General features: G+C 35.6%; 1 protein-coding gene across 1 annotated transcript in view; it reads left to right on the top strand.

The window, feature by feature from the left end:
- Positions 1-17,376, top strand: part of LOC132112145 (syntaxin-binding protein 6-like) — a 46,011-nt gene that overhangs the window by 25,066 nt on the left and 3,569 nt on the right. Inside the window, exons 3-4 of the mRNA XM_059519726.1 lie at positions 14,035-14,165; positions 14,239-14,404. Of these exons, the coding sequence (XP_059375709.1) occupies positions 14,035-14,165; positions 14,239-14,404 (297 nt within the window). The remainder of the gene's footprint in view (positions 1-14,034; positions 14,166-14,238; positions 14,405-17,376) is intronic.

The raw sequence follows: 17,376 nt of genomic DNA, 5'->3' as shown, positions 1-17,376 counted from the left end.
CATCTACAGTGGATTCAATCATTTTCCTCCACAAAAACATGTAGGCTTAGCCTAATCTCTGTGAGTAAAAGTTTTTCAAATGATAACTAAATATTTATTGAGTCTTAAATGCATAATGTGGACAGAGTATATACGCTAATGTTGGCATTATTCTTTTATTAAATGTTAACTGCTAGTGGCGAAGCAAATCCGGCGGAGCCTTTATCTTAATTTCATTATTGCCAAATACCCATCTTAATTTAGAATTTATCTTAATTTAATTTGCTAAAAATTACTCGTTTTTATTAGTGCGTTGGTCTATTTATAGGCTAAATGAGCCTATGTCTATTTAGAGTGCTGAGATGTTAAGATGTCACAGACGACTTATTTTATTTCTTTATTCCAACTTCCAAGTGGTCTAGTCTATGTTAGTTATGAATAAATTATGTTAAAACATGTATGAATGTACTCATTCCTGACAAAAGGCAAAAGAGCTGTGTGTGTGCGCACATTTGAATAATGTTGGGGTGTAAACGGGTTCAGGCTTTTAAAAAGCTGTCAATCAAAATGTACTTGTCGAGCTCGAGCTGAAACCTGTCGGGCTCGTGTCCTGTCGGGTCTAACTTTTATGGCCGGATTACAGCTCTAATCTGCTTTCAAACGATCTGAATTGTACAAAGCACTATATAAATAATAATAAGAAAGAAAACTAAATAATTTTGACTGGATAAATTATATTTTGACTGTCTTTGGCCAAAAAAAAAAAATTTGTTTTATTGTATTAATTATATGTATATATAGTGCATTATGAAATCCTCTTAAAACTGAATCCTCAACCATCAATCTACAATTTTTGTGACCTGTTTTGTGCATTAAGTAACTTAAATTAAATGAAAAAAAAAATCAAAGGTGATACTTTGTTGATGCTACATATTACACAACCACGAGGAAACTAAAATAAGATGCATGGTTAAAACAGCAGAGAGTGCTTCATGACTGACATCTGTGTTAATTGTACTAATGAAAGTGTCCACAAGCAGCTGGACTAGCGCACACACACACACACACACACACACAGACACACACACACACACACGGCAGGAGCAGTGTAGTTTAGACATCTGCCCACCAGGACCGTGAAACTGACATATGCTGCAATCTCACTTCACACCTCACTGCTAAATGTTAAAGGCCTGTTCTAATACACCTGCTGTATACAGGAATTATGACTAGATTATTAAGTCATTTAAAATAATTAATTTCAGTTCATCTCGTCTTTCTGTAGTTACTGTAATGCGTTCAGGTCTTTTTAAGGAAGAAATACAGTGAAATATATGTGCAGCTGTGTATAAATACACTGAATGGAGCAGTGCACTTTAGAGGCTATCACACTAAAATAAGTGCTTTTGAATTTTTACATATACAGTACAGACCAAAAATTTGTTTTTAAATTTATTATACTTTAAATGATCATTTATTTCTATGATGCAAAGCTGAATTCTTAGGATCATTATCACATGATCCTTTAGAAATCATTCTAATATGATGATTCATTATCAAAGTTGGAAACAGTTCTGCTGCTTAATATTTTCTCAGAACATGTGATACCTTTTTAGGATACTTTGATGAAAAAAAAAAAAGCTATGTTTTTAAAATATAAATATTTTGTAATAACAATATACACTACTGGTCAGTAATTTGGGGTCAGTAATTTTTTTCTTCTTTTTTTTACAAATAAAATCAGTACTTTTATTCAGCAAGGATGTGTTAAATTGATAAAAAGTGATAGTAAAGATAATATATTATTAGATTTTTTTTATTGTGAATAAATGCAGTTCTTTTGAACCTTTTATTCATCAAATATATGAGACAGCAGAACTGTCTCCAACACTCATAATAAATCAGAATATTAGAATGATTTCTAAATGATCATGTGATAGACTGATGTTACATGTGACACTGAAGGCTGGAGGAATGATGCTGAAAATTCAGCTTTGCATCACAGGAATAAATTATTTTTTTAAAGTATATTCAAATAGAAAACTATTATTTTAAGTTGTAATAATATTTCACAATATTACTGTTTTTTCTGTATTTTTGATCAAATAAATGCAGGCTTGATGAGCAGAAGAAACTTCTTTCAAAAACATTAAAAATAGTAATGTTTCAAAACTTTTGGTCTGTACTGTATATAGTAAGTACACTACTGCTTTTAAGCTTAGAATAATACAGGTTAAGTCTCTTCAGCTCACAGAGGCTGCATTTAATTGATGAAAAACACAGTTAAATCAGTAAAATAGTGAAATATTATTATTATTATATAAATATCTGCTATATATGTGAAAATATTGTAAAGTGTAATTTATTGCAGTGATCAAAGCATAATTTTCTGCATCATTATTCAAGTCTTCAGTGTCACATGATTATTATATTTTTTTTTCATATCATATTTCATGCAACGTTGTTGACTTGACTGCACAGACACTATTGGAAGAGATCTGAGCTGAGCTGGACAATGACATCACTGAATCAACAATGAACTGACTGTAACTGATAAATAAACTGTTTTCTATTGTCCTGTTTAACACTGTAAAGCTGCTTTGACACAATCAGTATTGTATGAAGCACTATATAAATAAAGGTGACTTGACTTGATTCATTTAATGTGTATATAAGTGTTCATTTCTTTCACTAAACCCAGACCTTTAAATGGTAATGTTTTCAACATTGAAAATAATAAATGTTTCTTGAGCAGCAAATCAGTATATCAGAATGATTTCTGAAGATCATGTGACACTGAAGACTGGAGGAATGATGCTGAAAATACAGCTCTGATCATAGGAGTAAATTTCATTTTAACTGATATTCACATAGAACAACATTATATTAAATTGTTATAACATTTCTGTATTTTTAATCAAATAAATGCATAAAGTCAGTAACCGGAGCAGCAGGACGTTCTGTGTTCCTGGAGGCCTGCTGTTCACTCCGAGCACGTCTAAAGGTTAGATGGGATTTAGACAGACGTTTCTCTCTGAGAGCTTCTTGAGTGAGTCACTGGCTTCATCCGCTGCTTGGTTCCTGGCGGGGAAGATACCCGCATGTGTCAGCATGATTTATCAGACAAAGATTTGAATTGATCACTTTTAATGAAATAAAAGGGCTCCAGCATGCATCTGTTCTTTATGAATAGTTGAATTGTTAGGGCACAGCACCTCAAATGCGGTGGATATCACTCCAGTTGTGTGATGCATTTATGTACTGTATGTCCAGTTATTTAAGAGGTAACATTTTTGCTTTTTGCAGTATGCATGCAAAGGAAATGGTTTATTGGAGTGCAAGAAAAACTTATTTTGTTAAAATTCATTTCACATCCAAGGATAAGTTGCTTGAATTGCTGGCTTTAGATCATGCTAGTATCTCAGTAGAATTGAAATAATAATCACCACTTATATTTAACAAAAAAAAAAAAGTTACTTTAAATAAAAATAATCGTATATGCATTATTATCTTAATTCGGTGAATAAGATAATGTGATGCATTATACGGTGCAATACAAGGTATAATTAATGCATTGAAAATACTTTTATAATGTACAATGCATGTACTGTATATAGGCTGCAAATAAATAAACTTAATAAACTTGAAATGTTTCATATAGTTTCATTTGAAGTACTACAGTAACAAAATAAAACTGAAATAAAATTTAATATAAAACTATATAGACATAATAATAAAAATGAAGACCAAATTAACTAAAAGTTCTATCAAAATTAAAATAAATGAAAAAAATATAAAAGTAAAAACGAAATCAAGATATTAATAAAAACTTTAATTGTATCTCAATGATATTAAAATAACCCAGTTTGTGCTACCCCTCTCTCCTCCCTCATTGCTTTCTGTCTGTCTCCTTCACTGCACTATTGAAAAAGTGCACAAAAAAAACACGCTTAGAAAAAGAAATCGGGAATTTTTCTTGAAGGCTGCAAAACTAAAAAACACAGTTGTGGACTTCCAATGGCAGGAGGAAATGTGAGGTTCTCAGGTTGGTTGCATTGGGTTTCCTTTCTGAATCAGATGTGCTCTGCCTCCCGTCACACCATTAAATAGAAACACCAAACTTGTGTTATGAAACAGATGGTTGGCTGTGAACGTGTGTTCACGCCACGATCTGAGCAGAGGATTTAGAGGAATGATTAAAATGCAGGGCATGATGTTATTATCATGTCGAATATCTCTACACACACAGACCTGACAGACACAACACACAAGGTCTAATATGTTATACATGTTAACATTACACTTTTGCAAATAACAACTAATAGTTTAAAATGTATTTTCCTGTCTTTGTGCATGTCAGATATAGTTTCAGAACTCCAGTTTCAGATACTCAGAACAAATCTTCATTTTGGTCTACTTTAATGTCTAAATATGGGTTAAATATGTTCCATTGTCATTCAGTGCAACACATTTATTAATGTAAAAAAGAAACAGCATATTTATTCAGACCCATGCTTACTAAAATATATAAAAGTACAAAAAAAGTGATCATACGAAATTGTATTATATTTTGAATTTTTGCTGACAAATCTGTCACTGAATATACAAAAAAATATATATGGATTTTTAAGTTGAATTAAACTATTATCATTTTGATGCTTGACCCAGTACGTGGGGTGGCTCGCCAAATGTTTATTGACTTTAATCACTGTATCTTCATACATTTTTGTCAGTAACTAAGTCATTCAGAGATCCTGTTCTGCTCTGTATTTGAGTCTTGTTAGCTGTAGACTGCTGGAAATAAAGTCTCACTCATGTTTTTACTATATTTGAAAACATTATGTTTACGAGAAACACTGAAGAAATTAGCAGATCCGTTTAGCCATCCAGATGTAATTACTACCATACATTCATACATGGATACTCTATACAGCTAAGTTCATCAACCATAACTTCTTCCAGGAAGCCAAGAACCTTGGAGTTGTGATTGATGATCAGTTAAGCTTCACTGACCATATTACTACAACAGCCCTGAATGCTACAACATTAGGAAGATGAAACCCTTCCTATCAGAGCAGGCCACACAACTCCTTGTCCAAGCTCTTGTTCTCTCCAGACTAATGCTCTCTTGGTGGGCCTTCTGGCATGTGCTATCGAGCCTCTGCAGCTGATCCAGAATGCAGCAGTGAGAGTTTCATCAGTTTGCATGGCTGCCAGTAGCCGCTCGCATCAAATTCAAGGAACTGATGTTTGCCTACAAGACAACCACTGGCTCTGCACCAAAGTACCTAAACTCGATAGTTCAGACTTGTATGGTACCATCCCAAAGAGGCACAAAATCTCTTGCATGGACCTTTTCCTGGACTGTTTCCATCTGGTGGAACAACCTGCCCGACTCAATTTGAGCTCTTTTGTGTGGCTTACCTGAACAGACTCTTTATGCTGAAGAGAGCAGCAGAGGAACTAAACTTGAGCTCACTTCCTGTCTGAGTGAAGCGCATGCTGGCTCTGTGCTGTCTGCCCACGGACCTTCATGTTGTAATTAATGTGGATAAAATACTGTGTGTTGCATTCTCTTTAAACTTATAAATTTTCAGTGTGGTCTATTAAAACTTTATACAGTGCAATGACGTTTTGAGGGAAAGCTTTCTATAGAGGACAAGAAGTGTTGGCACCTTCTCTTCTTCAGTCAGTGTCTTAAATATGATCACCAGGCTTTTAAGGCATGTTTGTTCATCTCTCAGTTTTCATTAATGATGTATCAAACGATATGATCCTTTTTTTTTCTTAACATGCAGAGTTTTTCTAGCTTGCTGGGTTAGCATGTGTTGCCAAATGCATTTCAATGCAAAAAAGAAAAGAAAAGCATGTTATTGGCAGGTGTAAACGGTCTTTGTTAGAGCATGAGTTGTGCTTGACATGGTATATATTTCTCAAAGCCTAAACTTGTTTTGAGACAAATGAGACAGAGTCCGAGTGCGTAATTTAAGATCTATTTTAAAACATTCTTTCTGTAGTTTGCTAGCAAGCCGTCAGATGAGTCTAATAACATCTTGGTGTGACAGTTCAGGAGATCAGCTGCTGTGCTGTTTAAATGCCTACAAATAATGTGCAAGTGCTGCAGGAAGTTGTTTATTAGTCTCAGCTGAACGGTGCCTGAGGTCTTGCTAGGCTAATGGTTTGGTTGGAGCTGTTCCACAGACTCTTTTGTGCAGATCCATTTGGCTGGTCTGTTTGATCCTGTCTCATCTGGATTCTGCGGAGCAACTATTAGGAGTTCCTATTCATCAGACTTGCTGAGCTCTGCTCTGTATGTATATGCATCTTGGTTTATTTTCTGAAGATCTCCTCCAGGCATAAGAGAATCTCATCATCCTCAATGGTGCAGTGAGACAGTGCTCACTTAAAGGGTCATGAACTGCATTTTATAAAATTTTATAATGTTTCCTGAGGTGCACTTATAATGTTAGTAGGATTTTTACATTAAAAAAAAAAATCATATTTTACAAATAAAAAGCCATTTTCTACCTTGATTTCACCCCTCTGATCTAAAGGATATCTCCTTTAAGACTTCACTGTAAAAAAAAAAAAAAGATCTATCCCCATGATGGAGAGATCGTTAATGGCTGGTCCTTGTGGTAATTACAGTATTCATTCATTACCCTTAAATATGGCTTATCATTTGAAATTGAAACATTCAAGTAGTAGCAACTTTATACTGCCCCTCGCTCTAGTGTTAACCTAGATAAATGTGTGCCATTAAGCTCATATCAAAGTGTGTGTATGAAGTGTAGAAGTTATTAGTTAATTTATTGCATAACATGGAGGCGCTGGCACCATCACTGGTTATTTTTCCCTGATAAAACTGTAAACAAAATGTTACATAATTTTTTACTTATACAGATAAGAGTAACTCATTATTTAAAACTGTCAAGGGTCTACTTTTATTTGTGTACACTCCCAATATCAACAAAGGTTGTGCTTTTGTAAAATAAAGAAAACAAATAGGACGCTCTTCTGCCAGTTTTGGACAAAGGCCCAATTTTTTATTTATTTTTTTAGCTGTTGACCAAAACATATTCAAGTTACAGTAATATGATGGATATAAGCTGCACACTCCTAGCTTTAATTTGAGGGTATTCTCATCAAAATCGGAGGAAAGGTTAAGGAATATTTCAGCTCTTTAATATATACGTCCCTCCTTTTTCAAGGGATCATAAGTAATTGGACCATTGACTCAAAGCCATTTCATGGACAGATGTGGACTATTCCTTCATAATTTCTACGTCAATTAAGAAGGTAAAAAGTCTGGATTGATTCTAAGGCTATGTTCACACTGTGAGCATTAGTGCTTTAGTGCCTTAATTTGCTCAGATTTTTTTGTTTAGCTGTTCACATTGTTGTTTTAAATGTGACCAATATCAGATTTCCAGTGTGAACAGGTCATGTTTCTGAACTGACCCTGCAAATAAACAATACATACAGGGTTGCCAGGTATTTACAAAAAATCTGCCAATTTGCTTCTCAAAACTAGTCCAAAACTAGCCCAATTTTGTTCTTGGGGTTTATGGTTTTATATATATATATATATATATATATATATATATATATTAGTGCTGGGCGGGTATACCGGTTCATACCGAAAACCGGTGTATATTTTTGTTACGATATAAATTTTTAACATACCGCCATACCGATGTATTTAATTACTCAATGTTGGGAACGAACGTTATGCTGCGGCGCGGCCACGTGACACTGTTTCAGACGGACCCTTTACAATGTTGCACTTCTAAGCAGCGACTGTGAGGCTAGGTTTAAAACAAGAAAAAGTGCACTTTTAGATAAACAAGGAAAGCTATATATATATTCACTTTTATGGAGGCAGAAAAACAAAGTTCATTAAGACCCATGGGATTGCTTGTGATAAAGATTTAAATGCAAAAGGCATGAGACTGTTTCTGTATGTGGTGTTTTAATTTTAAATATTTTAACAAGAAAACTAGGATAATTATTGTTTAAATGTTTTGCCGCTTACTTGAGCAGCTTATACAAACCTAGAAGAAAAATGCGTGAATAATGTGTTGTTTATATTTATTGTTTAAACTAATGTCTATAACTATGAAAGATTGTTAATGTTCTGTGATAAAAGACTCACAATGCTGAAAAAATAAACGGAGTATGTGTGAAACAGGCGTTACAGGGAAGATGGATGCTGCAGAACTAGTAAAACATGATACAGAAGAACTTGTGTCAAAAAGAGGAGCCTGGTCTGTTGTTTGGAGGGTTTTTGGTTTCCAAAAATCCGACGTCGACCAAACAACCATTGTATGCAAGTGCTGTCGGCTAAAGGCACGTCTTGGAATATCAACCAGCAGAAAATGCATTGTACACCTGATTATGCATGAAAAAAAAAAAACGTCATGAACCGAGAAACCGGCATAATTTAGAAAAAAAACGTGATATACATTTTTGTTCAAACAACCCAGCACTATATATATATAGTTGCTTTAAACAACAGAGTTGAAAAACAACCCGCGGCAATGATGAAAAAGTTGCACAAAAAAAAGGTGGTTCTGTGGGAAAACTGTAGACTTGGCAACAGAAACGCAGCACGTTGTCATATGGAAGTAAACACAGAGGACATAAAGTAAGCAATTATGCATTTATTTATACTGCGATCTGCCACAGAAACAAAAATAAAGACAAGGATGTAACAGTTTAAAGTCTGTACTTTAATTTAATCTTGATTGTTTCATTTTAATTCTATTTTGGTGGCATACAGAGCCAAAATTATGAAACTTGTGTCAGTCTCCAAATATATATGGACCTAACTGTATATCTATAGAAAGCTTGAAATGTCTTCAGAAATGTCTTTTAAAAGAACCAATCCAATATGGTTATATAAAAGGTGCATTTCTCATTAGTCGGGGGCTGCCCTAGTCCTTACATATCAAAACAATAACTGATCACAGATTAGACATTGGAATTAACATGCTTGCTTACATGTTGCTGCATTCATGTTAAGTGCATAACTTAAAAAAAATAAATAAATAAAAAAGTCTTTTTGCAAAGCCTGTGTCAAATTGTAACTGGTTTACCAAAGAAACCACAAACAAATAATGCTCCACTAAGACGTTCACATAGCTTCAAATACACAATTAGCTTTGTTGATACTGATTTCATTTGATAACATTATGTAGTGTCTTATTGTAATTGCATTTATTAAAAAATTAATGGATTTAAATGAAAGGGGGTGCATGCAAAAATCTGGATATGTACTGGATCCGGGTGACTGCAGTGACCCTCTGATCTGGACACAGACTGGATCTGGTGGCTACTTTAATCTAGATTTAAACTGCAAGAGTGTGTCTGCCTCCCGAACAATGTTAGGAAGGTTATTCCAGAGTTTAGGCGCCAAATAGGAAAAGGATCTGCTGCCCGCAGTTGATTTTGATATTCTAGGTATTATCAAATTGCCTGAGTTTTGAGAACGTAGAGGACGTAGAGGATTATAACATAAAAGGAGCTCATTCAAATACTTCAAATACAAGGTGCTAAACCATTCAGGGCTTTATAAGTAATAAGCAATATTTTAAAATCTATACGATGTTTGATAGGGAGCCAGTGCAGTGTTGACAGGACCGGGCTAATATGGTCATACTTCCTGGTTCTAGTAAGAACTCTTGCTGCTGCATTTTGGACTAGCTGTAGTTTGTTTACTAAGCGTGCAGAACAACCACCCCTATAAAGCATTACAATAATCTAACCTTGAGGTCATAAATGCATGGATTAACATTTTTGCATTTTACATTGAGAGCATAGGCCGTAATTTAGATATATTTTTGAGATGGAAAAATGCAGTTTTACAAATGCTAGAATCGTGGCTTTCCAAGGAAAGATTGCAATCAAATAGCACACCTAGGTTCCTAACTGATGAGTTTTTAGGTCCTATAATTAACACCTCTGTTTTTTTAGAATTTAGCAATAAGAAATTGCTCGTCATCCAGTTTTTTATATCGACTATGCAATCCATTATTTTTCCAAATTGGTGTGTTTCACCGGGCCGCGAAGAAATATAGAGCTGAGTATCATCAGCATAACAGTGAAAGCTAACACCATGTTTCCTGATGATATCTCCCAAGGGTAACATATAAAGCGTGAAGAGTAGCGGCCCTAGTACTGAGCCTTGAGGTACTCCATACTGCACTTGTGATCGATATGATACAACTTCATTCACTGCTACGAACGGATGGCGGTCATATAAGTATGATTTAAACCATGCTAATGCACTTCCATTAATGCCAACAAAGTGTTCAAGTCTATGCAAAAGAATGTTGTGGTCAATTGTGTCAAACGGAGCAATAAGATCCAATAAAACTAATAGAGAGATACACCCACGATCAGATGATAAGAGCAGATCATTTGTAACTCTAAGGAGAGCAGTCTCAGTACTATGATACGGTCTAAATCCTGACTGGAAATCCTCACATATACCATTTTTCTCTAAGAAGGAATATAATTGTGTGGATACCACCTTTTCTAGTATCTTGGACAGAAAAGGGAGATTCGAGATTGGTCTATAATTAACTAGTTCTTTGGAGTCAAGTTGTGTTTTTTTGATGAGAGGCTTAATAACAGCCAGTTTGAAGGTTTTGGGGACACATCCTAATGACAATGAGGGATTAATAATAGTCAGAAGAGGATCTATTACTTCTAGAAGCACCTCTTTTAGGAGCTTAGATGGTATAGCGTCTGACATACATGTTGTTGGTTAAGATGATTTAACAAGTTTATACAATTCTTCCTCTCCTATAGTAGAGAATGAGTGGAACTGTTCCTCAGGGGGTCTATAGTGCACTGTCTGATGTGATACTGTAGCTGATGGATGAATGGTTGCAATTTTTTCTCTAATAGTATCGATTTTAGAAGTAAAGTAGTTCATAAAGTCATTACTGCTGTGGTGTTGGGAAATGTCAACACTTGTTGAGGCTTTATTTTTCATTAATTTAGCCACTGTATTGAATAAATACCTGGGGTTATGTTTGTTTTCTTCTAAAAGAGCAGCTGTTACTACACAGAGCCGTTGTTAACTGAGAAGATGCGCCAATAAACGCTGAACATGAACGTGGATTTGCGCATCTTCTCAGTTAACAATGGCCTGTGTAGTAACAGCTGCTCTATGTGAAATCACGCACCTGATGGAATTAACCGCTGATTAGAGAACCGGCTTTACTGACGAGATGCGCATAACGATCGGCCGATCGTGATCGGAGCACCCCTACTTTTCTGTAGGATAGGTTACTTTCCCGCCAAGCAATACGAAATACCTCTAGTTTTGTTTTCCTCCAGCTGCGCTCCATTTTTCGGGCTGCTCTCTTTAGGGTGCGAATATGCTCATTATACCATGGTGTCAAACTGTTTTCCGTAACCTTCCTTAAGCGTAAAGGAGCAACTGTATTTAAAGTGCTAGAAAAGAGAGAGTCTATAGTTTCTTTTACATCATCAAGTTGTTCTGAGGTTTTGGATATGCTAAGGAATTTGGATACATCAGGAAGATAACTTAAAAAGCAGTCTTTTGTGGTAGAAGTTATGGTTCTTCCATACTTGTAACAAGAAGTAGAATTTACAATTTTGGCTATATGAAGTTTGCACAAAACTAAATAATGATCTGAGATATCATCACTTGGCTGCATAATTTCAACACTATCAACATCAATTCCATGTGACAGTATTAAATCTAGAGTATGATTTCGACAATGAGTAGGTCCTGAAGCGTGTTGTCTAACCCCAGTAGAGTTCAGAATGTCTATAAATGCTGATCCCAGTGCATCTTTTTCATTATCAACATGGATATTAAAATCACCAACTATTAAAACTTTATCTGCAGCCAGAACTAACTCGGATGTAAAATCAGCAAACTCTTTAATAAAGTCTGTATGGTGCCCTGGTTGCCTGTATACAGTAGCCAGTACAAACATAACAGGGGATTTATCATTACCATTTGTTTCTCTGGATAATGTTATATGAAGCACCATTACTTCAAACGAGTTGTACTTGAAGCCTGCCCTCTGAGAAATACTGAAAACGTTGTTATAAATTGAAGCAACACCTCCCCCTTTGCCTTTTAGACGTGGCTCATGTTTATAACAGTAGTCTTGGGGGGTGGACTCATTTAAAATAATGTAATCATCAGGTTTTAGCCAGGTTTCTGTCAAACAGAGCACATCTATATTATGATCAGTGATCATATTATTTACAAAAAATAAATGAATGAATGATATTCAATAAGCCAAGCTTTATCATTTGTTTATCCATATTGCATCTGTTTTTTATTTGTTGAACCTCAATTAAATTGTTAATCTTAACTTGGTTTGGACGTTTTTTGTATTTTCTAGTTCGGGGAACAGACACAGTCTCTATAGTGTGATATCTAGGTGAAAGAGTCTCTATGTGCTGAGAATTAACTGACCTCTGTGACGGGAGGCGGCTAGCAGATGGTCGGTTTAGCCAGTTTGTCTGCTTCCTGACCTGGGCCCCAGTTAGTCAAGTATAAACACTAAGACTATTTGATGAAATGTGTTTGTAGAATCACCTCTGCATTTGTGTTCTTGAGTTTTATGTAAGTTAGTGTGGGCATCATTAACTTGGACGGACTCGTTTTGTCAGTCTACAGAGTTTCGTTTTCTTGTTTTCTAGGGATGTGCCACTAACAATGAATCATGATACGATATGATGCATATTGCAACTTCTATTGTGCATACATTGCCAGGGTTTTTGTTTGCTGCTTCTTAATATATCTAAATAGCAGATAGTGCACTTTGTGTTTGTGCAACTATGCTACATTAACATTCACCTTAACATTGTTTTTAGAAAAGCACGACTCTTTGGAGAGTTAAGATTATTGCACAATAGAATATTGGAGGTATTGCATCCAGATATTTCCATAGACACACACCCCGGGACTACTGTGAGCCTGTAGCTCCAGATCAGAATGATCTCAAACGTTGGAGGTGAAGTCAGTTCCCTGACTCCAGTAATCTCACAGATGGAGAGAGTGAGAGGGAGGAAAAGGGAGTGTTGGACACAGAGGCCTGAACAAACAGCCGAGGATCAGAAATTCCTCAAACAGAGCGCCGTGGGCCGGATGTTCTCGCTCCAGCGGAGCCGGGTGTGGTGGGATCTGTAAACACTGCTCTTTGATAAGGGCTAGAGAACTAGATGGAGCTCCATTGTACAGTACCACCACACTACTGTGATCCAGATCCCTGAGGATTGTTTGTTTCTGTATTATGTGGAAAAATGTGTTTACAGACGACTGGTCAGAAGTTTTGAATAAATGTGATGTTTTTGGAAAAAAATAGTTTGTTTACCAAGGTTGTATTTATTTGATGATGAATACAGTAAAAACAGTAATATTGTGAAATATTATTACAATTTCAAATAACTGTATATTAATATATTGTAAAAATTAATGAATTTTTATGATGGAAATCTGAATTTTCAGCATCATTACTCCAGTCTTCAGTGTCACATGATCTTCAGAAATCATTCACTTATTAACAATGGTTCTTATTACTTTCATTGTTAAAAACATTATGCATGTCTTTATTCTCACATTTAATCAAGCTGATGTGTCCTTGCTGAATAAAAATATTAATTATTATGTGTATTTTAAAAATAATAATTGAACTTACCCCAAACATTTGAATGATAGTATATCATTAATTCCCCAAAAATATAAAACAGCACAACATTACTAATAATGAGAAATGTTTCTTGAGCAGTAAATCATCATATTTTCATGATTTCTGAAGATCATGTGACACTGAAGACTGGAGGAATGATGCTGAAAATACAGCTTTTACTGCATATTTAACATGAAAAAATTGCTATTTTAAATTGTAATAATATTTCACAGTATTACAGTTTTTACCGTAGTTTTGTTCGAATTAATGCAGCCTTGGTGAGCGGAAAAGTGTAATTTATTGTTATATTCTTTCAAAATCATAATTATTTCAAACCACTATTTTAAACATATTATTCTTTTCGTTTCAGTGACCAATCAGAAGCCAGCGCAGGCTTTCCTCACGAAGGTGAAGCAGTTTGAAGGCTCGTCGTCTTTCGTCAGGAGATCACAGTGGAGCATCAGTCAGCTGCGGCAGGTCAACGGCATCGACTCCGTCCGAGTGAGTAGATGAGCTCTTTCTCCTTCAGATGCTGTCTTCTGTCTACTGCTTCTCATCATACTAAAATGTTCAGGATTGCCCAGAGTTTGACTTGATATTTGACAATGGATCCGACCAGTGGACTGCAGGTTCAGCTGGAGAGAAGTGCATGTTTGTCCAGATCCTGCATCACACGTGTCAGCGGTTCATCCCCGAAAGAAAACCAGAGTTCATCAACTGCCCCTCCAAACTGCTGGGAGGTGAGACGACCCGTTCAAACTTAGCATGCACCCTTTTTTTAAATAATAGGGGAAAAAAATTTTGTAGTAAGGAGGATTCAATTATTGTTTTCAAAGACTTTATACAGGGCCTAAAGTTCTCCGGAACCGTGCCAGATTTCTGGCGTGCAGCGTATGGCTGCAAAAAAATAAAATCTAACATTTAAAAGAAAGAAACATCTTGTTTGATATCACTTTCAAGTCCGTGAGTTCACCAATGGTATGAGAAAAGCAGCTTTCACTCTCAACCAAACTAAAATTACTAGCCAATCAGAATGATTTGCTCTTATAAACATGAGACACTCACAAGAGTATCCTATTGCAGAGTTGCAGCTGATGAATGGAGAAGCATGACAAAAGTTGCAAGGCGCAATGGTCAAAGATGTCCATCTAGCACATATTTACATAGAAATGCTAATTATAAAACAGCGGAGCTTTGTGAACAGCTCAGAGTAATCACGTCATCTCCATAAGAAACATATGATTGGCAAATTTATCTGGATTTTTGAAAAGGTCCTGTTCACACATGATCTCTTAAAGGTAACTTACTTAATTTACCAGTACAGACTTTTTCCGCGTTTCCATCGAAATTACCCGGAACATTTGTACCAGGAACTTTTTTTCCCAGGAACTTTCCCGTTTCCCACTTTCTGCGTTTCCACCGCGGTGTAAAGTACCGGGAAGATTAGGCAAATAGACTGGTGACGTAGGTCTGTGCGCGTTTCTCAATACAAAGTACGCTGATTTTGGGCGTGCATCCTCAGTAGTTCAGACTTCGCTCAATCGACTCAGGAGTGGGATGTCCGAGACGACACAAAAATCGGGTAAATCTGCAAACAGCAGCGTACTGCATAACTTCAGTCAGCTGACCATGGCTACTGCAATTTTGCTCTGTATATTTACAATAAAACGAAATAGTATATCAAATACCACTGCTTCCTCTAGTTTTCATTTAAGCATAATAACAGCTGCAGAAATGTACTTAGTTCAGGGATATGTGTATATATACAGCCATTACAATGAAATGAATTATTATATAGATTTGCCTTTTTTATTTTCATTTTAACATATAGATAAATTGAATACAGACCAAATATAACCTGTTAGATTTACCCAAAACGAATTATATTTTATGTTTAACCACTAAAGAGACATCAGAGCCAGCGGCACATATCAGAAGGTCTAGCCGAGGTGAGGCTGCTTCTCGGCGGATAGATGATCACTGAGCTCTCGCTGATCGCGTGGAGTTCACCGACTCTGAGATCGGCGAAACACATTTTTAAATAGGCGCTGTCTTTATAAATAAACCACAGATTTGAGTTTTAATCAACTACATTCTTGCCTGAAATACTTTTAAAACTACATTTCATGACACAATAAAACAGTAATATTTTGAAAATGTTTATCCGAATAAATGGAGGTTGAACTCAACCAATGCTGCGTGAACTCAACCAATCAGGATGTTTAGCGCCCAAGTCCCGCCCCCGAAGGTTCAGGAACTTTGAAAAAGTACCACCTCGCCAGCAGGGACTTTCTGAGGGACATTTTTTTTACCTGGAGCTTTATTTAGTTCCTGGTTCCTGTGGTGGAAACACACCGAGTACCAGGCCAAAGTCCCTAGTTCCTGGGTAAAGTTACTGCGGTGGAAACGGGGCATGTGTGAAAGGGGCTAAACTCTTCCACTGTATATGCTGTGAATTTGAATTAATGTTAATCTGGAAAAACTGTGCATTATCTCATTGATTTGTAACGTAAATAAATTATAAACCTTTGCCAACACAGGAGAATACATCAACCTATGTCTAAATTTATGTTAATAATTTTATAAAGTGGCTTTTAAAACTATTGTACTATTCGGTAGTAACAAAAGCATAACTTATAAAAACGTAACTTTCTGTTTTCTTTTGATGTTTGATTATTGCTAGAAAATAATGTCATGATATAAATCTGGTTTTCAAGCTTTATTAAAGGATGAACATTTTGGTAACTTATTGCAAAATATAATATTTTTCCTAGTTGCGAGCAAACTGTAAAGTTCATTACTATTCAGCAAATCTGTTTAGTTCTGCTAATCATGAATAATCATGAAAAGTTTGTTACTTTATAGCCTAAGAATGTGATTAATGGAGGCTTTTATTTTACTATAATTACCCTCATACTCACTTTATTTCAGATTCTTTTCTGTTTGTTGACATATTACTGGATGTAATTTAGAGGCGTAACAATACATTAATTGTCTCTTGCTTATGCTACAACATTAATCTTGACATGTGACTCTTAAATAATCAACTTAAAATGCCAAGAGATTGCCATTTTAAGTAGCGAACAACAATAGCTTTAAATAAATTAGTTTACATTAGGTACTATACAGGATTGCACCTATATTTTTTTCTAACGCTCTCTTTGTTTCCTTGTCTAACATTTGTTAAAGGCACAGGCATTGATGTGAGTTATATCTGTAGATTATTCACAAATGTGTTTAATCAGAACGTGTTGTGCGAGCGCAGACAGTTCATGTGTGTGTGCTACAATTAAAGTGTTGGGATGATGAGGAAGGTGCTGTTGCTGTTTTAACTGTATCCTGGGGGAAGAAGGTCCCTCCTTCTCTTCTCACCTGCCACTTATTCCTCCCACTTAATAAATAACAGCTTTTAGTGTTGCTTCTTGTCTTTATTCTTGTAGTCGCACTCTTGGTGTTATTGTGGGAAGTAGAGTCTTGGTTCCTGAGGGTCAGATGCAGCAAACATCAATGCACCTGATAGTGAGGCTCAAAGAGATATAATGGTTGAAATGGTATACAATCTAGCTCATATCATTTCAATCATTTTTTACAGGGATTTTATTTCCTAACTGTTAACATCCATGGAACTTGAACAAAGGGTTCTTTATAGTGGAAACACATTCTTTAGGTTATTAAAATGTTCTTTGCACCAAGAAGCAAAAATAATTCTTTA

The sequence above is a fragment of the Carassius carassius genome, chromosome 31, assembly GCF_963082965.1.
Source record: "Carassius carassius chromosome 31, fCarCar2.1, whole genome shotgun sequence".
Lineage (NCBI taxonomy): Eukaryota > Metazoa > Chordata > Actinopteri > Cypriniformes > Cyprinidae > Carassius > Carassius carassius.
The sequence above is the reverse complement of the archived record's forward strand: the minus strand, read 5'-3'. Positions and strand labels throughout refer to the sequence as shown.